Source organism: Cicer arietinum, chromosome 7 (assembly GCF_000331145.2).
Source record: "Cicer arietinum cultivar CDC Frontier isolate Library 1 chromosome 7, Cicar.CDCFrontier_v2.0, whole genome shotgun sequence".
NCBI lineage: Eukaryota > Viridiplantae > Streptophyta > Magnoliopsida > Fabales > Fabaceae > Cicer > Cicer arietinum.
Window position 1 is genome coordinate 31,550,084 of NC_021166.2, and position 23,395 is coordinate 31,573,478.

General features: G+C 31.0%; 2 protein-coding genes across 2 annotated transcripts; one reads left to right on the forward strand and one right to left on the reverse strand.

Annotated features, from left to right (window-relative positions):
- Nucleotides 1-1,685: 1,685 nt before the first annotated feature.
- Nucleotides 1,686-4,776, reverse strand: LOC101496702 (uncharacterized). Its single transcript, XM_004509973.4, has 3 exons — nt 4,203-4,776; nt 3,431-3,543; nt 1,686-2,302 (listed from the first exon to the last, which is right to left on the reverse strand). Exons 1-3 carry the CDS (start codon nt 4,611-4,613, stop codon nt 1,933-1,935), a joined length of 894 nt encoding a protein of 297 aa, XP_004510030.1. The 5' UTR covers nt 4,614-4,776; the 3' UTR covers nt 1,686-1,932.
- A 6,068-nt stretch (nt 4,777-10,844) lies between these two features.
- On the forward strand, nt 10,845-14,029 carry LOC113787827 (zinc finger BED domain-containing protein RICESLEEPER 2-like). Its single transcript, XM_073363537.1, has 8 exons — nt 10,845-10,902; nt 11,795-11,896; nt 12,148-12,255; nt 12,414-12,559; nt 12,895-13,195; nt 13,285-13,608; nt 13,678-13,857; nt 13,956-14,029. The coding sequence occupies exons 1-8, from the start codon at nt 10,845-10,847 to the stop codon at nt 14,027-14,029; spliced, it is 1,293 nt and encodes a 430-aa protein (XP_073219638.1).
- The last annotated feature ends 9,366 nt before the right edge of the window (nt 14,030-23,395 follow it).

Below are 23,395 nucleotides of genomic sequence, written 5' to 3' on the forward strand. Positions count from 1 at the left end.
TACAAAAAGTACCTCAAATATGTGGTACTTAGATAGTGGATGCTCTAAACACATGACGGGTGATATAACAAAATTTTCAGCATTAACTCTTGAATCTAAGGGATATGTGGTCTATGGAGACAACAACAAAGGAAAAATTTTAGGCATTGGAAAAGTTGGCACAGCCCCATCCCCCTCAATTGAAGACGTACTATATGTTGAAGGACTAAAACACAATTTCATAAGCATTAGTCAGCTTTGCGATAAAGGATACAAGATAGCCTTCAACAAAGATGAATGTATCATCCAAAATGAAGCCACAAATGAAATACAATTTATCGGTAAACGTTCCAAAAACATCTTTATACTTAATCTTGACGATTTATCATTAAAAATGAAATGTCTTTTGGTAAGCGACAATAATGATGCTTGGCTGTGGCATAAAAGATTTGCTCATATTCACATGGATCATTTAAACAAATTGGTCAAGCATGATCTTGTTGTAGGCTTACCAAAAATAAAATTTATAAAGGATAAATTATGTGACGCTTGTCAAAAAGGCAAACAAACAAAAAGTTCTTTCAAACCTAAAAATGTCATTTCAACTTCTAGACCACTACAATTGATATCAAGGACCAAAAGTCTTGGTGGAAACTCATATGGACTAGTTATTGTTGATGACTACTCAAGGTTCACTTGGACCTTATTTTTAGCAAGTAAAAACGAAGCTTTTAAGGCATTCAAAAACTATGCCAAGCTAGTCCAAAACGAATAATCTGCCAAAATTGTATCAATTAGAAGTGATCATGGAAGGGAATTTCAAAATACTTCGTTATGTCATTCCTTTTTATTTTTTGTACTACTTTTACCTTTACTTATGTGTATATTCTTCCATATGTATGTCTCTATATTTTTTCCTTCTTTTTGATCATGTCAAAAGGGGGAGAAAATTTGGTATTGTTGTTGCCTTAAACATCTTGTAGGTCATCAAACAATTTGTTAATTACTCAAATACAACGAGGGAGTACGCATACATTACGGGAGAGCAATGATTCAATTTCCACAACAACAACATTTTGTCATAATCAAAAAGGGGGAGAATGTAAACTACAAGTTTTTTATGATGACAAAAATCAACCATTACAGTCAAAGCAACAAGATCAAAAAGAAGATCAAAATATCTTCATTAATAAGCTTCAAATCCAAACATTAAATGTTAAAATGTAAAGGTATATGATACAAACCAATATTTCAATTACATGAGAACAAGTCATATTTACATATGCATTTAAAGTATTTTCAAAAGTCAAAACAACATTAACAAAGTCTTAAAATCATATTTTTGACAAAATGCATAAGTGTATTCGAATACAGCATCTTGTATTCGAATACAAAGCAAGTCAGAAGCAAAAGTCTCAAAGTTGTATTCAACTACGACTATGTGTAGTCGAATATACTGCAAGTCAGTGGCCAAAATCCTTATATCTGTATTCGACTACAACCATATGTAGTCGAATACAAAGTAAGTCAGTGGCAAATTTTCACTAATCTGTATTCGACTACACACATGTGTATTCGAATACAAGGTGTAATTTTTGAACATTTTTTATTTACAAAATCATATTGATAGTATAATTTAATTGATTTACAACATTTAATAAATTCACACAAGATTGTCTTTTATCTGTACTGAAAAAGGCAATATAGGTTCAAAATGAGAGACAAATACACATACAAACAATACAGTAACAAATTAACAATGATTAACTTGTTCGTGTAGATATTTTTGTTCTTGGGTTGCTATTAAAACTATTATACATGCGACCTGAAGCTTTCGGTAGCAAGTCTGACACAAAACAGAAGTGACAAGATATAATAAAACAAATGTAGAGTAAAAGGGAGATCACAAGGTACAAATGCGGACAACTTATTCTTCCAAGGAAACCAAACATTTTAGAGACGAGAAGATGATTTTATAGATCTTGGCTCTTTACTATAGTCATACACGCCAATACCTCGTTTTTTTCCAAGTCTACCAGCATCGACGTACTGCACAAGTAGAGGGCAGGGCGCATACTTATTTTCCCCAAGGCCAGCATGAAGAACTTTCATTATAGACAGGCATACATCCAACCCAATGAAGTCTGCAAGTTCTAACGGGCCCATTGGATGGTTAGTACCCAACTTCATTCCTGTATCGATATCCTCTTTGGTTGCAACATGGGTATACAGAGCATAAAATGCTTCATTTATCATAGGCATAAGGATTCTGTTCACTATGAAGCCTGAATAGTCCTGGGAGGTTATTACTGTCTTGCCGAGCCTGCAACACATATTGAACCAGCATAAATTAGAAGAACCATAGGTATTGTGCCTAGCTGTCTTGAACAAGAAGGATGAAGCAAAAGAATCTCAGAGAACTAGGGAAGAGAAAGAAAACAGAGACAGCGTATGCAGGTTAAAGGCAGTTCAGCATAAAGATATTGATGTGATGCATAGTAAATAAGTTAGAAAAGAATAATACATAACAACAATAGCATATGGATTTTATTCTAGGGTTAATTATATTTTTGGTCCTGACATAATACCCATAATTTAAGTTTCATTTCTACTTAATCTTTCTCCTATGTTTGGTACCCTACTTATTATGCGTTTCTAGAACTGGTCTCAGCCACTTGTTTTTGCTTGTTGGACAGATAGAATGTAGCATGTATACTTTTTGGAAAGTGGTGTAGTCCAAGTGATAAGCCGTTCGAGTCTCATAAGCATGTGGTCATTGGTTTCATCCCTGATTCATGCGTATGGAAATTCACCATTTGGGAGAGGTAACCTTGAAATGTTCTTCAGATCCTCTAAGGGTTTACTGGCTACAGTTGTGCACAGAGAATACATAGGAAACTACAAAAAGGATGGCACAATTTAAAAAATCCATATGACAAGTGTTGCCCTGTATTTTCGTTTGTTTGACCAATTCTAGAAACATGGAATAACTGGAAGACCAAAATCATCTATATTTGACACAACGTATCAAAAAATGAATTGAAAATCATAAGGTAAAAGAGTAATGCAGTATGGTTCTGCTAAACATATGAAACAAATGATATATAATAGAACATGATATTCTGTTGTATTTTTGTCTATTCTAATTCTAATGAATACAAAAATGTGTCCATATGCAAAACCAGTTGATGATCCTCATATAAATATTTTAATGAAAATAATATTAACCTACATACATAAAATTGTGGGGGATGGGAACACAGCAGTCTCAAACATCAACAATTAATTCCTCTTCCATCAAACCCACATAGGTCACATTCACATATTTCAGAAGGACAGTAACAAACACACATTATTGTCTTTTGAAATGAAGGTGCAAATTAAATAGAGTGAGTGTTTCATAATCATACTCAAATATAGCAGAGGATGGTAGCAAAATTAAGATCACAACCTCTGTGAGAGTGCTTTTGTGGCAGCAAATGTCTCATCAGAAGTGTCGGCACCTCGCACAATCTCAATCAATTTCATCACAGGCGGCGGATTCATAAAATGCATTCCTATCACCTAACAAAAAGCCACCGAATGACACAACCCAAGTTTAATTTCTGAAAATTAAAGCAGTTGAATGCTTTGAACCCTAAAAGTGTATCAAGAAGAAGATCCAGGATTCAACATGATAAGAATATTTAGAATAGTGATCCAATTAGATTGTTAAAATTGAATAACCATTCAATTAGGTTGTTAGAGTTAGTTAATTAGTTGCTCTAGAAATAGAGAACTCATTAAATTCATTTCTTTATCTTTTATCAATATGAAAACACAAAATTTTCTCAATATCAAACTCTCAAACTTATTTTAAATACGAGATTCATCTTTAACTCAACACTGATGATAACAAATTTATGCTCCAATAACAAACTAACAACTAACATTTGCCTACATGACACACCTGTCTTTAATATAATTAAAGTTTCAGTGCTATGTAGTTAATACCTAACTAATACTCCCTCGGTTCCTTTTATGGATTAAATATATCAACTTTTGTCAATTCAACTATAACTCAAATGACTTATAAAAAGAAACGGATATAGTAAAACGGTAATTGAATGCAATCAAATGTGTAAGTGTGTCACGGTTAACACCGGACACGGGTTAAAGTGTTGGTGCTAGGTAGCAAGTGTCTAATAGTATGCATATAAAAAAAAAAAAAAAAAAGAAGAAACCTGTTGTGGCCTTGTGGTAGAAGACGCTAAACGAGTGATGGAGATAGAACTAGTATTAGAAGCCAAAATGGCAGAAGTCTTAGCAATCTTATCTAATTGAACAAACAAAGTTTTTTTAACCACTTCAGATTCTACAACAGCTTCAATAACAAAATCAGCAACAGAGAGGTCATTTAAATTAGTGGTAAAACGAAGTCGTTTGAAAGCGTCAGAAGCTGTAGCCTGGGAGATGTGGGATTTGGAAACAAGACGGTTGATGGAAGAAGAGATGGAAGAGGAGGCAGTTGAAAGAGCTTGAGAGTTAAGATCTAGAAGACAAACGTCGAAGCCGTACATGGCGGCCAGTTGGGCTATTCCTGATCCCATCTGCCCACCACCTACCACTCCGATCATCTTCACACTACCCACCATTTATTGATAATTTTGTTCTCTACCTTCGTTATCTATCCCATTAATTGCGATCTACACATAGTAGTCATTCAACAAATTTATATGGAACTTGTACGTGTATGTTTGATTCGAGTGCCGTATCGGCTGCTATGTGTACTATTTTTATTTTATTTTGTGAGACTAGTTGATTTTAAAAAAAGTAATGTTATATCATTGAGTTGGTTTATTATTGTTCTTGTAGGACTCACAGGGTAGATCACTCGAAGTTGGTGATGTGGATTTTAAGTTTGATATTGCAGAAGATTAGGGCTGGACAAAAACTGCAGCCCGAAACAAACCGAACCGGACGAGGAAACCGAATCGGACGAGGCCCAATTTCTGAAAACGGGTGGATAAGAGGGGGTCCACGAGTATGCGGGTCAATGAAAATGGGTTTCAGTAGTTTATAACGTGCGAGTTCAGTTTATAATTTTTGGACCACGGATACCCGGACCGCCCGTTTCAAATTAATAGTATTATATTTTAAAATATTAGGCCAAAATAGTGTCAAAAAATCTGAGAGATTTTCCCCAGTCCAGAAAAACAGGCCAAAAAACAGTCCAGTAAACCCACTTCCACTCTCACTAAAAATCTGAAACCCTAAATTTTTCATCTCATTACTCTTACTCACAACTCCTATACTCACACCTCCACCAACTCCAACGATTATGTTTCAAAGCCACCACCACCGGTTCTGTCGACATTGATACCCTCCTTCTTTTTTCCTTCTCTTCATCTGTAAATGGAGAAAATATGTTTAGCAAAAGCGCATAGGTACATGCAACATGATATGAGTTCCTTGTTTTTGTTTTTAACGATCTTAGTTAGGGTTTTTAACACGTGTTTTTACTTATTCAAAGAACACTAAGTTTTTTGTTAGATTTTTCATTTCTCTTACGATTTGGGTTTGAATAAATAACTTCATTTTTTCATCTATGTTAAGGTATTGAATCTACTGAGCGTACCATTTTTTATGTGTTGGAAGGTCATCATCAGTGTGAGCAAGAACAAAAAGGTTAGGGTTGATTGTATAATGGGTGTAGGTTTTTTTTTTTTTTCTTTCCAGTTTTATGATTTGTGACGTTTTGAATCTGTTAAAGTTTTTTTTTTTGTTCTGGTTTGATTTCTGAAAGTTTATTATATAATGGGTCTTTTAGGGTTTCTGAAAGATTTATCTTTTGGGTCTTTTATGATTTCTTTTTGTTTTTGTTAAGTTGGGTTCAATGTGTTTAACTTAGGGTTTATCTTGAAAGTTTTATTTTTCATTTATATGTGTATATATTTAAAAAGATTTTAGTTAATGTTAAGTTTTTATGCATAATTTGGTTTGATTTATTTAATGTGATTTGGTTGGGGTTTTATTCTATGTTTAAGGTTATCAACCCTTCATTTGTGTGAATCTCTTAAATATGTTTTTATTCAGTTTTGTTTGTTTTAGCAGAAAGTTAATTTATGTGTTTTTCTGGCTAGAATAATAAATATATCATGTTACAAGAGTATATTGTTGAATTTCATGATTTTCTTGTGGAAGATAAGTTTAAAGATTATTGTGTAGAAAATCTTAGATCAATATGAAAAAAAATTTGTTTCCTAAGCATTATCATTTAATTCAATAAATTGCATTTTGGTTCTGACAATTGGATTATGATCTAAATACACATGTTAATATGGATCTTTTGTCAACCATGTTTATTAATGTTTGACCAAAGCTAACAACAAATTTTATCAAAAAGGATGTTTGATTTTGAATTCTCTTTGTTTGACAAGTATATTATAGTTACTACTCAGTATGTTCAAAATGTTAGTCTTGGTTTATGGATCAAGCAATGGGGTCGAAAGTCCATAGTTACATAGGTTTTCTTCAATTTCTAGACAAAATTTTCTGCAAATTAAAGTAATTTTCAACTAGTTTATTCATTAGAGTCTTAATTTGTGAAGTACTAAACTCAAAGCGCCTTTAGTATACGTTTATATCATTCTTTATATAGATTGGTTTATAAATTGAAAGCATCTTCTAATGTTGTCTTCTGTTTTTGTTTATCCTATCTCAACAAAGGTATCCTAGAAGATTCAACTAAATTTCATCGGTAAGCTGCTCAACCTATTTTACTATTTTTTTTAAGGTGCGAAATAAAACTTGGTTAGTGTATTGCAGAATTTATAGCACTTTTCTGATTGATTTTTGTTGTTTTGGGTACAAACTGAAATTTTACGTTAGCTAATTGAATAGAAGGAAAACCATGTCATTGATTATTTAAATGTTTCCAATTTTCAAAAGTTTTCAGATTAGGATTCCTATTTTTAGACTTCAAACTTTTTCAATCTAATTTGTTTATTATTAACTTTAATTTTTTTATTTATCTAGTTTGTATCTTTGGTTAGTTTTTTAATTCATATTGTTGTGTTGAGTGTATGCACAACAAGAAAACATGGATTTTGTGAGCGCCAAAAGTCCTCACAAAGGGGACAAAACAACCACAAAGTAGGCATTTGTGGCAGCCTTAGGCAGCCACAAATAAGGTGGTCAAAAACCTTTGTGGCAGCCAAAACGGCCACAAAGTGTGAAAATTTCGTTGTCATTTGTGAGGACAAAGGCCGTCACAAACGCTTGCTTTTGTGAGGACATAGACCGCCACAAATGCCTCACTTTGTGAGGGCTTAGGCCGCCACAAATGATAAGCTGATTTTAAAAAGTTAAGCTTTTGTGGGGGTCCAGGCTGCCACAAATGCTTCCCTTTGTGAGGGTTTAGGCCGCCACAAAGAATGTTCTACATTAAAAAATAAATATTTTGTGAGGGTTTAGGCCGCCACAAAATATTAACTTTATTAAAAAATTATTTTTTAAATTCGAAATTAATACTAAAAAATAATATTATATATAATAAATTAATATGAATATAAATTTAAAATTTAATTTTAAATTACAATATTATAATTAAATTAAAATTAAAACTAAATTTAAAATATAATATTTAAATTTAATATGTTATATATAATAAACTAATACCAATATAAATTAAAAATATAATATTACAATTTAATTATCATTTAAATTAAATTTAAAATATAATATTTAAATTATAATTATAATTAAAGATTAATTAAAATTAAAATTAAATTAAAATTAAATTAAAATTAAATTAAAATTTAATTAAAATTAAATTAAAATTAAATTAAAATTTAATTAAAATTAAATTAAATTAAAATTAAATTAAAATTAAATTAAAATTAAATTAAAATTAAATTAAATTAAAATTAAATTAAAATTAAATTAAAATTAAATTAAAATTAAATTAAAATTAAATTAAAATTAAATTAAAATTAAATTAAAATTAAATAAAAATTAAATTTGAATAAAAATTAAATTTAGAAATTAAAATAACTATTATATATAAAAATATAATATTAATAATAATTAATATAATTACTACAAAACCAAATAAAGCATTCCAAAATTAATAAATAATGTCTTACAAACCAATAATTAAACACACAATAATTAACTAGGACAAGATAAATATGTGTTCATACAAACCAAAAATAAAATTATGAAATTATTCAAATACATCAATCCTCATAATAATTCCTCTAATCAGTTCCACTCCTACCATCATTATTTCCTGCAATGTTACCAGACGACAGAAGTCACTCAAAAGTATTATTAATTTGTGTTGGAGGAGACCTCATGGTTTGAAAATGGATTTCATCTTTAATTACACCACCGCTAGTTGAAGGAGGAGCCATAGCTGGTTGAGGTTGATTTAAATCTGGTCTGATCAAGCCAGCTGTTGGCATAGTTAGTCGGTATGGAGTTTGATCTCGTTGAGGTTGAGGAAGTTGATGTGAATATAATAAATGATTATCAAGAATATAATTATATAAATCAAAATAAAATTTTAAAAAGCATTATATATAAATTTTGACATACTTTATATGTCAATTAGGAGAGCATTTGCAAATAATATAATAAATTATTATCAAGACTATAATTATATAAACCAAAATAAAATTTAAATGATGTTTAATGAATTTTTTCATAAAATAATTCCTTATACATAAACAAAAATAGAGACTATTAAAGTATATAAATTTTTTGTACGAATTCAACTACAACTCTTTTTAATAACTAACAACAAATATTAATATCATCAATTTTAATAATATTTTTTTAAAAAATAGTTATATTAAAATAAATAAGTTTTACATGTGTTTCAAATTTTTATTTATCATATATTATGTAGGCAACATAATTTCTATAATAACATTTCGAATGACGAACTTTTTATATATTTTAAAAATAATATAAATATATTTATAATATCACATATTTTATTAATCTATATTTAAAATGTATAAAATACTAACTTGATGTCGGGTAGTGTCTGACTTGAAGATTTCACAGAGCTGAGAACTCTTCGAAGTAAACACTATATCACCATTATCAAAATAAAAATTCAATAATATTCATTAAATAAATAACTTCAAATCAAAAATAAAATTAAAAAACTAAATATATAATATAAACATACCAAAATTCAAGATAGTAAAGAACAACATTGGAGAAATAATTTTTGTAGAGAGAAGGTGGAGAGCAAATTTAGAAAGAAAATTTAGAGAGAAGGTAGAAGTGAAAAATGATAAGAGGAGTTGAGTGATATTTATAGAAAATTATTGATCTTTTGTGGCGGCTTTAACGGTCAGAAATAAGGAATTTGTGGTGGCCTGGGCGGCCACAAATTGAAACGGATCAATGGGCATTTGTGGCGGACTTTGCCCTCACAAAGAGCAACAGACCAATGATTTTGTGACGGTCTGGGTGGCCACAAATTGCTTGCCTTTGTGGCGGTCTTTACCCTCACAAAGGGTTGATTTTGTGGCTGAAAAAGCCCTCACAAAGGACTCAAATTTCAGCTGAATTTTGTGGCGGCATAAGCCCTCACAAAATGACAACGTTGTGATTTTGTGAGGGCTTAGGCAGCCACAAAATTCAGCTAAAATTGTAGTATTTTGTGAGGGCTTTTTCAGCCACAAATAAAGACAAATTTGAATTTTTGTATTTCTGAGGGATTTTTCGGCCACTAATTTGTGAGAGCTTTTTTCGGCCACAAAATATTTGTAAAGTTGGCCACAAAATGAGTGTATTCTTGTAGTGATGCTTATTTTTCAATTTCAGTTTTTATTTTTATTTTTTTATGTATGCTTCTGTTTGTTATTTCTAAAACATTCTTCTCTTCTTTATTTATTTAAATGTTTTCAATTTTCAGAAGTTTTAAGATTACGATTCCTATTTTTAGACTTCAAGCTTTTTCAATCTAGTTTGTTTATAATTAACTTTACTTTTATTTATTTATCTAGTTTGTGTCTTTGGTTTGTTCTTTCATTCATATTGTTGTGTTGAGTGTATGCTTATTTTTCAATTTTCAGTTTTTTTACGTACGTTTATGCTTGATATTTCTAAAGCATTCTTCTTTTTTTTTTTTAATTATTTAAATATTTCCAATTTTCAAAAATTTTAAGATTAGGGTTCCTATTTTTAGACTTCAAGCTTTTTCAATCTAGTTTGTTTATAATTAACTTTACTTTTTATTTTTTTTTATCTAGTTTGTGTCTTCGGTTAGTTATTTTATTCATATTGTTGTTGTGTTGAGTGTATCCATATTTTTCAATTTCAGTTTTTTGTATGTATACTTTTGTTTGTTGATATTTGATAATTGATGCTCTTTCTGACCAACATTTGATATTCATACTCTTTTTATTATTATTTTTGGTATGATGTAAAAACGAAGATTTTTTTAGTTATTAGATTTGTTGATATTATTTCGTATAAATAATTTATTTTTATAAATTTTTTGTTTCATTTTCTCTATTTATTAGATTTCATATCTTCAAGGTAATATTCTTTTAATTTTTTCTTTGATTTTTTGCATACTCTAGAGTTTGAATATTCTGATTTTTGAATTCAAACTCTAATTTCCAACTCTAATAAATATTCATATCTAGAAAATTCTAATATGCATATTCTGATATTTGAATATTCTAATATGAATTCAAACTATGATGTCTAGATATGAATATTTATTAGATATGAATATTCTGATTTTTTTTCCCAAAATACTTTCTAGAGTTTGATTTTTTGCATACTCTGGAAAAAAAAGATACTTTTACTAATTTCCAACCACTTTTCTTGAAGTTCTTGGCTTGTGGCTGGAAAAGATGGATCAACGAGCCAGTAACAGTAGCAAGCAATGGGTGATTGTAGAGCAAGGACATTGTAAGTTTGTGCTTCTATTTTTTTCTTCTTTAGTTTGATGCTTATATTTTTTCTATTTAATGTTTATAAGTTTTTCAAATGTATAGTATCTTTTTATGTCTATAAATGAATGCTATATATTTAACTTGCATATTTCTTTTTAAGATGTGTTTAATTAATATGTGTTTAAAGTCTCTGATTCTTTTTATGTGTTTAATTAACATGTTAAAAATATGCTTCTTTTTTTTCTAAATGTAACTAGATCTTTTTTTTTTTACTAAATGTAATTAGTGCTTCAGTTTTTTTTAATGCGTGCTTCTATTTAATTGTAATGCTTCAGTTTTTCTAATGTATGCGTAATTTTTTTTCTTATACACCCTTTTATAACCTGTAATGTATGTTAATTTTTTTTTTTCTTATACATACTTTTAAATGTATTATATGCATGCTTACGTTTTTGTTGATGCATGTTTCTCCAATATATACTTATGTTTATTATATGCTTTTTCTTTTTCTTAATGAATATTTTTTTGAATATTATTCTAATATTGTTTAATGAGTACAGTGTGCTAGTTACATACTAGACACTGTATTATAGTTACCCTCAATGGGTTGAATAAATCTAGTGTGTGTGAAACATACTAGACTCTTGAATTATAGTAACTTACATACGAATTAAACTCCCTTATAGGTTAAATTAAAGTCCCTTAAATATTCATAACTCCCCTTAAATGTTCAATTGTAGTCACGTAAATAATATAATAATACAATCCTTGAATGATGAATTACATCCACTTAAAATTTAAATACACCCTCCTTAAAATTTTATTACAACTCTTTAAAAGTCAATAAACTTAAATAAATAATTCCAAGTGGTTGGTATTTGGTTATTAAGACTCCTTCATGATTTCAGTGATGAACCAACCTAGTCAAAATATACCAACTCCAAATATCAACACTACTGAAGCTGGTGCAGCAACAACAACTATAGTTGTTGGACCTGAATTGGCTAAAAGTTAAAAAGAAGAGAAGAGCTAATGCAAGTGGTCCTAGAAATCCTCTAAATGTTGGAAACACTTTAAAAAAATTATTTCTAGTGAAGTGGATGTCCCATCTGCCACATGTAAATACTGCCACAAAATATACTTGTGTGACTCTCGAACTCATGCCACCTCTAACCCAACTACCACCTTACTAGATGTGCCAAAAAACCTTTGGTTGTATCTGATGACCCCACCCAAACTATTCTTGCATTTCCTAATGTAGAAGGATCTGGTTTGGTTTCAACAAGTAGTAAATTTAACCTTCAAGCTTGTCGTAGGGCATTGTCTATTTATGTGATTTTGGATGAACAACCATTCAAAGCTGTGGAAGGTGAGAGATTTAAATATATGTTGAGAACATTGCTGCCAAGTTTACAATACCGTCTAGACGAACTGTAGCTAGGGATAGTTTTCAGTTGTTTATGGAGGAAAAAGTAAGGTTGAAAGCTTTTTTTAAGTTTGATTACAATACGGTAGCTCTTACAACAGATTGTTTGACTTCAATCCAAAACCTTAACTACTTGACCCTTACGGCACACTTTGTTGATAATGATTGGAGTTATCAAAAAAGGATTATTAGTTTCACAGTAATCCCAAATCATAGGGGTGACAAAATTGGTAAGAAGATTGAAGAGGTTTTAAAGGATTGAGGGATTCAGAATGTGTCAACTATAACCGTTGGTAATGCATCATCCAATGATGTAGCTGTTGCTTATGGATGGTTTGATGGGGGATAGGGAACACTTCCACATGAGGTGTGTTGCTCATATTCTGAATTTAGTTGTAACTGATGGCTTGAAAGAATTTTTTTTTTTTTTGCAATCTCTAGCATTAGAAATGCTGTTAGATTTGTAAAATCTTCACCTCATAGGGCTGTCAAGTTTAGGGAATGTGTTCAATTAGTTGGAATATCTTGTAAAAAATTGCTATCTCTTGATGTTTCAACTCGTTGGAATTCAACCTACTTGAGGCTGCGGAGAAATTTCAAGTAGCTTTTGGGAAGCTTGAGGAGTCAAGTTATAAGGATTTCTTTGGAGAAGCTGGTCCCCCAACTAGTTCTGATTGTGATACAACTAGGGCGTTTGCAACTTTTTTGAAGTTATTTTATGAGGCAACTAAGGTGTTTTGCTCCTCACAACATGATAGTATACATGCAACTTTTCACCAATTGTCCGCAATCTATTGTGAGCTGCAAAATGCCTCCTTGAATTTGAACACCATTTTTGCAAGTGTGGCTGAGGATATGTTAGCAAAATATGATAAGTATTGGGGTAGTATTACAAAATTAATAAGTTGCTATATTTTGGGGTAATTTTCGATCCACGATATAAGTTGAAATATGTTGAGTTGTGCTTGCAAGATATGTATGCAACTAAATCAGAGGTGGCTATTGAATTGATCACATTAATTAAAGAAGATCTAAGTAAAATGTACAAATGGTATAAAAAAGTCCATGACAAAAAACATAATTCACCACAACCAACTCCCATGGCTGTTGACAGTGCCTCCCATTATGAAACCTTTGCTGCTGCTGTCCATAATTCACATATGGCCAGAGCACAAGCTTTTGAAGACCATTTGAAAGAGAAAGACTCCATTGACCAACAAAATGAGCTTGAGGGGTATTATTCTAGTAAGTGTGTGAAGATGAGTGAAAAGTTTGATATTCTTGCTTGGTGGAAATGTAATGCAACTTAGTACCCAATCTTATCTCTTATTTCCAAAGATATTTTGGCCATATCGGTGTCTACAGTTGCTTCTGAAAGTGCTTTTAGTACTGGTGGGAGAGTCATTGAGACCTTTATAAGCTCTCTAAAGCCAAAAATGGCTGAAGCATTAATTTGCACTCAGAATTGGATAAAACCTTCACTCACTTGTTTCAAAGACTTAAATCTTAGTAAAGATGTTGATCTTTCTGAAGAAATTATTAAAGGTAAAGTTATTTATGTATCTTTTAACTGTTTGAACTTCCTAATATATTTATATGTTCATAATATAGTCTAATGTTTATTATTTTATTAATTATTTCAGAGTTTCAAGGAATGTCAGTGGGAAATGCAACTACTACAGGTGACTCATCATCACAGCCACCTAGTTGTGGTTGAATAAAATTATTGTATGTCATATTTCTTTTTATTGTTACTAATTTGAAATGATTTTGTCAATCTTGTGTTAGTACTAACTAATTCTGCCAAACTTTTCAGATTTAGACTTTCTTGAATTTTTTGAAGTCACACAAACTTAAGTCAAATATTGACTTGGCTCTATGACAATATCAACACAAATTTTTTGGGATTTGTATAATCTGTTGTTCTTCCTGGTAAGATATTATTGTTAAATCTTATTATTCTTTTAAATGCTAAAAATTGTTAGTAACCAAAACTGTAAGTAACCACAACTAGAATTGTTACTTTGTTATAAATCTAAACTGCATGTTATAGATATATGTTAGCATATATTAGCATTTCTATTATAAGCAAGAACATAAGTTTAATTTGTTATTCTTATATAATTACCCTTCTATTTCCCAATAGCTGGTGCATGATATTCCGAGACTGATTTTGCTGCAAGTCATAGAAAAACAAATGTTTTATCATATGTATGTTACCTTTTATCTCAAGTCAATTGTGAACTATTAGAATTTTATTTTTAATAAAATTAAAGTACTGAGTATGAATATTGATTCTCTAGGTTGCTGGAGTTCTTGCAGATTGCTTGGTGTTAAATCTTTATTTAACATTAGCTAAGTTAGTAGCAGTAATTTATATTATTTTGAACAACATATATGGGTATGTCAACTTGAATTCTTAGTTTGATCGTATTGTTGATTCAAAATGAATGATCTAATCATGTTGATTGCATTGTTTTTGATTCAAACTAGGTTGCTATACATGAAACTAAGCTAAAGAAAATTTGGCATTATCAAGTCTGGAATTTTTTAATGTTGATTGCAAATAAGGTATTGAATTATTTTTTCTATGGTACACATCAACAACATATTTTTACAATGATTATTGAATACTAATTTTTGCTTTAATTTTTTAGGTTGGCAATGGGAACAAATTGGAAACATATATTGATATTTGTATTGTCATTGAGTCAATGGAAACTATCAATTTTAAGAAGTGTGTATTAACATTAGACTTTATGTATAATTTGAATTTAAAAGTGTGTATTAATATTAGACTTCATCTATAACTTGAATTTGGCTGAGTTGTTGTTGAAAAACTAAGCTGTTATAATTAATCTGTTTGACTTGATAAACAAGGATTATGTAAACTTTTAGTTGTAATCTGTTGGACTTGAAAAACAAGGATTGCGTAAAACTTTTAGTTGTAAGCTGTTGTATTTGTATGTTATGTGAATATAGTTGTAAGCTGTTGCATTATGAGAATATTATTGTATGTTATGTGAATGTTAGTAGCCCAATTTTAAAAGAAAAAATGAATACAAATTTTAACTTTAAATGGCTCAAAAGTGGTCTTAGAATGGATAATAAATTACTACTTTCTTGAAAAATCACAAAAAAATATACTTATTTTGATAAACATGTTATTGGATCAAAAAATTTGAGTGGCTCAAACAATGATTCAACCCGATTGTAACCACCTGTTGTACCCGCGAACTGTTGTACTCGTAACCCGCAAACCCGATTTTAGTATTGGGCGAATTTGGGCTTGTATTTTTCAACCGCGGATTGGGCCTGTTGGTGTTTTTAGGCCTGAACCCGCCCTACCCGGCCCGTTGTCCAGCCCTAGTTGTGATCACCGCTTCATATAAATGGAGGTACTTGCAAATACACTCTGATGCTAAAGTAAGATAGTGTAAAGATTAGAAAATATAATGAGTAATGAATAAGGTGTGTTATATTTGAGATAAAAACTCTTTATTTATAGAGTAGTTGTACTAATATATGTTGTAGTCTATTGCTATTATTATTGAGGTGATCATTGAGTTCACAACAAAATGTTGTTATCTGCGATGTAACTGCATACTGAGATAAATGTTAGGGCTTATCTGATTCAAGCGTGTTTCGTGATGCGTGGAACGTTATAAGTACCTCAGTGTTTCTAAATTCATTGCTTTTTAGCACGTGTGTTGTGCCATTCCGGATGAAGTTAGGGTAGTTTCCATGTTGGGCCATCTCTTAGTGTCAATGTCACCATGTCAGATCTTTACTCATCTGGACATTAATATTGGGTTTGTTTGCTACATTTATGTTGGACTTACTTTGTGATCGATCCATAATATATTTAGGGTTTCACTTTGGTGTTGAACCTATTCGTAGCTATGAGTTTTACAATATACTTAGTTATCTGTGCTAAGTCTCTAGTTTCTTGGAGAAGATCCTACTTCTTTCTCTGAGTTGTGTTCGTTGTGGATTGGTTCATTACTCCTACTCGAATTGATGTAGATAGGAGTTCTAATATTACCATAGTGTCAAAACCAATACTAGCTTGAAAGGTGTTTTCTGCATTATGGATTGAGGTGTAGTACACCCATAACACTTTGGCAAGCTCCTCGATCCATTCACCTTTTTCTTGATCCAATCTCTTCTATAATCCATTGAGGATTATTTTGTTGGCGGACTTGACATGTCCATTAGTTTGAGGGTGTTCCACCAAAGCAAATCTCAAGTTGATTCCAAAGGCCATCGTAAAAGCCTTGAAACCTTTGACTCGTGAATTGGGTGCCTTATCAAATAATGATTGAATATGGGAGACCATGTCAACAAATGACATTTTTCTACACAAATTTCGTCATTCTTTCTACAGTGATGTTAGACAAAGGTTCAACTGCTATCCATTTAAAAAATAGTTTATGGTGACCACGAAGAATTTGAGTTGTTATGGTACAGGTGAGAAAGGTCCAAGAATGCCTAGACCCTAAGTGTTGATGTTAAAACCAAGTTGATTTGAAGAGCTGCGACCCATACTTATTTTGATGATAACATAAATTATTTTGTGGGAATAATTTAAAAGTACTAATGTTTTATTTAAGTATGTAGTTCCCAGATCATGTAATTGTTAGTGACTTTGCGATGTATCTTATGATGTTTGGACAAGTTATAGGAGCACCAAGACTATGCTTTGAAAATCATATTCTAAGTCTGATTAACGCGCTCTGAAACGTGTCTCTGGTGATTTTAATATTTCAAGCAATGCTATATTTATTTTGGCTCTGATAATTGTGTTAAACAATTGATCGTCTTTCTCTAACTAGTATGTCAAGATGATTAGTATGCCAAGCATTTAATTGTCTTCCTCTAATTAGTATGAAACACATTTGATCGTCTGTCTCTGAAAACTGTGACACGCATTTTATCGTATGACTTTGATAGAAAGTCAATGCTCTGATGGAAAGCCAACACTTTGATGGATAGTCAAGACTCTGATGGAAAGTCAACGCTCTCATGGAAAATTGATACTCTAATGGAAAGTCAACCTTCAAATAAAAAGTCAACATTATAATATAAGTCAACACTCTAAAGAAGACAAATTTGATTATCCTTTGCCCAACATCTTGAATCTTTCATTTGCCTGAAAGTCCATGTGACATACTCTGATCATCATATCCTTTGTTCTTCATGTCTCCATAATAAGATACACATAATCAATTACAAGGACAAATTTTAACAAATTTTAATGGTGAATCAATCTCTGAAGATTTGATACAAAACTTTGTGATACATGTTGATTTCTTGCAATCAGGATAACAACCAAAAACCCTAAAGTTCCTCAATAAAAGGACGTGCAACCCTAGTTGATAAATAATAACAAAAATACCACAATAAACATGATACAATCTCTTTTGCACACTTATACTTAACCCTATTATTTTATCAAAATGTTGAGAGATTTTCCCTTTCTAATAACATAACTTTGTAAACACAATCTTGTGAGAGTTATTCAGAAAAACCCATAAACACATTTTGTTTGTAACCTATCCCACTAATGACTACATCTCTCAACAACTTGATTGTACTAAGCTAGAAAGTTGAGAATACTTAAACACAATCAGTGGATTAAACTCTTCCGTTTGAAAGGACTAGACGTAGTTACCGAGTTGATGGTGAACCCGTATAAATTGAATTGTGTTTTTATGTGTTTATTGTTTTATCTGCTCTATTTTATCACTCTATTTAAAATAAAACACAATTCAAATCCCTATTTCTTGTGTTTCTTGTACTATAGTTGAAAGGCCAAGACATCAATAATTGATGTAGCACCTTAGGTGATTGATGCGGCTGGTTGGTGAACCTCTAACACTTGTGAATGGCTAGAATCTATCTATTTTTATAGCTTTATTTGATAGGTTAATATGTTGTTTTTAATTTGGTTTTAGTTTTATTTTACTACCTTTTTGTTTTGTTTTGATTGCAAGGAGAAGCGAAAGAATAAATTAAGATTTTTGGTGCAAAGAGCCCTAAAGTCAAATGGTGCAATCATGATTCATCCTGATCAAGAAAATGAAAGAAACTCAAGTTCCAACAAGAATTACAGCCTCACCGTAATGTTTGAACGAGAAAAAAAAAGCAAGAATCTTCCACTTTAAGACAACAAGGATTACTGCTTGGCATAATGGCCATTACAGTCGTAATATGTTCATCTTCTGTTGATGAACTGTTTTTCTTATGTGTAATTCTGATAGGTTCTTGTAATTAAAGCCCATGAAGGCACCTAGTGCTAAAAAAAGAACGAAAATACTCAGTTTTAGATAGAAATTCCTGCTCACAATCTCTTGTTACTTTTGTTATTGTTTTTTCAATTTTCTTAGCAAATTTTCTAGATTCAATAATATTCAGTTTTCTAATTTTATTATGTTCCTCTATATTTCCAATGTATTTATATTTTAGCTATTAATCTACTATGATCATGAGTGAGTAGATTTCCCTTGTCTTGGGATTGTAGGATTTCCATTGATCGATCTCTAATAATTTATATTTCTTTCTTTTTGTAACAGGTATTGATCTTTCAATCCAATCTTAGTGAAAATCATGTTCATACTCGATATCAAATAATATATTGAAAGGTAGATTTGATATCTGACTAATAAGATTGGACGAGAGAATCAAATCATGAAAATAGATTTTGGTTCTCTTGAAATTATGAAAGATATCTTGTCATAAAGGATTTTGCTAATACATCAATCATGAAAATAGGTTGATTATTAGTTTAAAATACACTTTTGCTCTTTGAAAGAAAACATTAGTTATAATTATTTATCTGATTTTTAAGAGTTTAACACTCATAACTTAGAGAATGTTAGTTTTATTGTATCCATCATTGTGAAAAACTACAATCTCAATACTTTATTTTTATTACGAATTTTAATAAAAAAATCGCTATCAATATTCATTGTTTTAGCTAATCATCATAGTAAAAAGAGATTGATACTCATTCCAAAGTCCTTGTGAGAACGATAATTTTTACTATGCGATAATACCATGCACTTGCGGTCTTATCAACTTGTTAAATTGTTGCGCGATATCTTTGAAATTTGTCTGCATGGTTGGCTAGTAGTACTCAAATCATTAAGATCTTTGTGGCCAAAATCTGAACTCTACAGTGGTTTCCACTAGGTTTGAGCAAAACTAGCTAACCCGATTGAACTTGAGCCATCCAACTAGGAATATTTGATACGCGAGCGGGTTGAAGGGAAACCTGGAGTTCCCCTAACCTGACAACCTTTAATATTGGGTTGTCAGGTTGTTATGAGAAAACTTGGCTTGTAAGGTCAAGGTTGTTTGTTCCTCAATAAGTCTGGGGTTGGTAGGCTGTTTGGGAAGACTAGCTTGGAGAGTCAGGTGCTTTGTAATTCAAGGTATTTGAATTAATGGATTTAAGCCTTCTGAATGTGGGGATTGTATGTATCCAAGTTAGTGGCGAACCATGATAAATATATGTGTCAAATTATTTATGTTTTCATTGTTTGTTGCTTCTGAATCCGATTTCTTCTTATCTAAGTAATTCATAAAAACCAACCAACCATCAAATTAGCAAAAAGTTATCAACTTTGGAAAACACAATTCAACCCCCCTTCTCGTTTTTTCACCTTCAATGATTATAGTAGGAGGACTCGGGTAAAATTCTTAAGAAATAAACGTGACTGTCACAAAGTGTTTATTGCATTTTACAAACAAGTAATGAATGAAAAATGTCTTAGGTTTCTAACAATTATAAGTTATCATGGAGGAGAATTTGAAAACAAATTTTTTTGAAAGTTTTTGTGATGAGAGTGAAATCTCACACAACTTCTCCTCTCATAGAACACCACAACAAAATAGAGTTGTTGAAAGAAAGTGTAGATCCCTTCAAGAAATGGCTAGAACCATGTTAAGTAAGATGGATGTTGCAAAACATTTATGGGTAGAGGCAATTAACACTACATGCTATATTTAAAGTATAATTTTAATTAGGCCAATATTGAATAAAAGACTATATGAATTATGGAATGGTAAAAAATCTAATATCTCTTACTTTAAGCAATTTGGTTGTATTTGTTATATGTTAAACACTTAAGAAAACCTTGGCAAGTTTCACACCCGCTCACAAAAGTGTACATTCCTTGGAGTCAATACATGTTAAGTTTGATGACAAACAACTTGACCTTAAAAAGTCAAAGAAAGTTGACGATATTGCAGGTTTACTGGAACCAGAGGAAACAGATGCAGTCAAACCAGATAAACCCAAACAATCAGAGGATGCAAATAAACCAGAGGATGCAAGTAAACCAGAGGAAGATGACAAAACATTAGAAGATAAATCTGATAAAGTCAAAAGCAGTCAAAATAACATAGAAGTCAAAACTGGATGGAAGTACAAGGGATCCCATTATGAAACACTGATTATTGGAAATTACAATGATACTCAGAAGACTAGATCATCAATGAACGACACATCCTTGTTTGGTTTACTATCATCTATTAACCCTACCTCTATTGATTAAGTATTGACAGTTGATGGATGGATCCTTACAATGCAAGAAGATTTGAATGAATTTAAAAGAAATGATGTTTTGGATATAGTACTCAAATCAAAGAAAAACATTATTGGAACTAAATTGGTTTTCAGAAACAAGTTAAATGAAAAGGGAGAAGTTGCAGAAATAAAGATAGACTGGTTGCACAAGGTTACAATCAACAAAAAGGTATTGATTACATTGAGACATTTGCTCCAGTGGCCAAGTTAGAGGAAATTCATATTCTACTATCCTTTGTTGCTTATAATAAATTATATTATTTCAAATGGATGTTAAGAATGCTTTCCTAAATGAATATATAAGTGAAGAAGTCTATGCTAAGCAATCCCTAGGTTTTGAAAACTCTGAATTTTCAGACTATGTGTTTAAACTTAGGAAATTATTGTATGGTCTAAAGAAAGCACCTAGGGCATGGTATGATAGATTATGTAATTTCATGCTTAAAAAATAGTTTTGAAATAGGACAAGTTGACACCATCCTGTTTAGAAAATCAATAACAAATGACATTCTTATTATTGAAATTTATTTTGATGACATTATTTTTTGATATACTAATGACACTCTTTGCCAAGAATTTGTTAAGTTCATGTAATTTGAATTTCAAATTAGCATGATGCGATAACCGAAGTTCTTCTTAGGGATACAATTTCAGAAAAAACAGAAAGGCATATACATCCATGAAACCAAGTATATAAAAGAACTTATCAAGAAGTTTAAGATGAATAATTGTAAACCTATGGCTGAACAAATGCACCCTACTTACTCATTTGAAAAAGATGAATAAGGACAAAAGCTTGACCAAAAAACATACAGAGAAATGATTAGATCATTTATGTACCTTACTGTTTTCATACCTGATATTTTATTTAGTGTATGTGTGTTTGTGCAAGATTTGATGATGATCCAAACGAATCTCACTTAACTCCTATTAATAGGATCCTTAAATACCAGAAATGTACTTCCAACATTGGTTTGTACTATAAGAAGTCTACTAAGTACAAATTAAATGGCTATTGTGATGTTGACTATGCTGAAGACAAACTTGAAAGAAAAACCACCAGAGGAAATTGCACATTTCTTGGTGAAAACTTAATATCCTTGTCAAGTAAGAGACAAAACACAATTGCTATGTCAACAATAGAGGCTAAGTACATTTCAACAGCTGGCTTCAACTATCAACTATTATGGATGAAACACCAACAGAAAGATTAAAAAATCCTTGAGAGTAACATTCTCATATTCTGTGATAATACTTCTTCTATTTGTCTAATAAAGAACCCAAACCTACATTCTAGGGCTAAACACATAGAAATTAAACATCACTTTATTAGGGACTTTGTTCAAAAAGGAGTACTAAATATCTAGTTTATAGACATTGAGCACCAATGGGCTGAAATATTAACCCAACCACTATCTAGTTTCAAGTCTTTTTGTCTGATGACAAAAAGAGCATAAAGATATTTGAGAACAATTTCTTTTTTGATCTGTTGATGTGGGGAGAGAAGGTGAATGCATGTGGGGAGAAAATAATTGTAAAACTACTTAGACTTTGGGGGAGCCTTAAGTCAGGGGGAGTCAAGTAATAAAAGCCAATATATTGTTATGACAAATTATAGTTTTGTCATCATAAACAAGAGGGAGATTGTTAGAACCAAGTTTGGTTTCCTCTTGTGATTTTAATATATTTTATGAGAACAATTTGTTTGGACTAATAGCTTCATTAAGTGTGTAACAGTTAAAACAATAAAATTAGAGAAAGGTACCAGAGGAATCTACCAAAGGGAGTCACTAGAGGAATTGATCGGAGGAACACAAAAGCATACGTGTTTGCCTCTAAACATATGCCTCTGAAAGCAACGTGCCTTTGAAGGTTACGAAGACTACCTCTAATGTTAGCTATGAAGTTAGGGTCTGAAGACTTCCTCTGATAACTAGGTATGAAACTAGGTAACACATTTATGCCCAAAGCCACTAATTCTAAGTCACAAAATTCCGCCTCTAACTTTTATTATCCAAGAAACACAACATCTCACTCCAACAAGAAATTCAATGGCTTTGATGAAAAGTCAATGACTCTGATTGAAAGAATTCATTCTGAAGAAAAGGCTTAGCCGAATTAGAATTTCTGAATATTCAAGAAGAAGCTTGAATCCATTCATGCTCCAATCAATCAAGAGAATGAAGGAAGATTCGCGTGAAAAGAAGATATGACCAAAATATTGTTGACAAGTATGGTCAAAATATTGTTCACAATAAGATATGATCAAACTATTGGTCACCAGAAGATATGGTCAAAATATCTTTCACAAGAAGATATGACAAAAATATTGTTGACAAGAAGATATGGTCAAAATATTGTTCTCAAGAAGATATGGTCAAAATATTGTTCTTAAGAAGCTATAGTCAAAAATATTGTTCACAAAAAGATATGCTCAAAATTTGTTCAATAGAATATTGCTCAGTTCTTGAATAAATAATAAAATAGAAT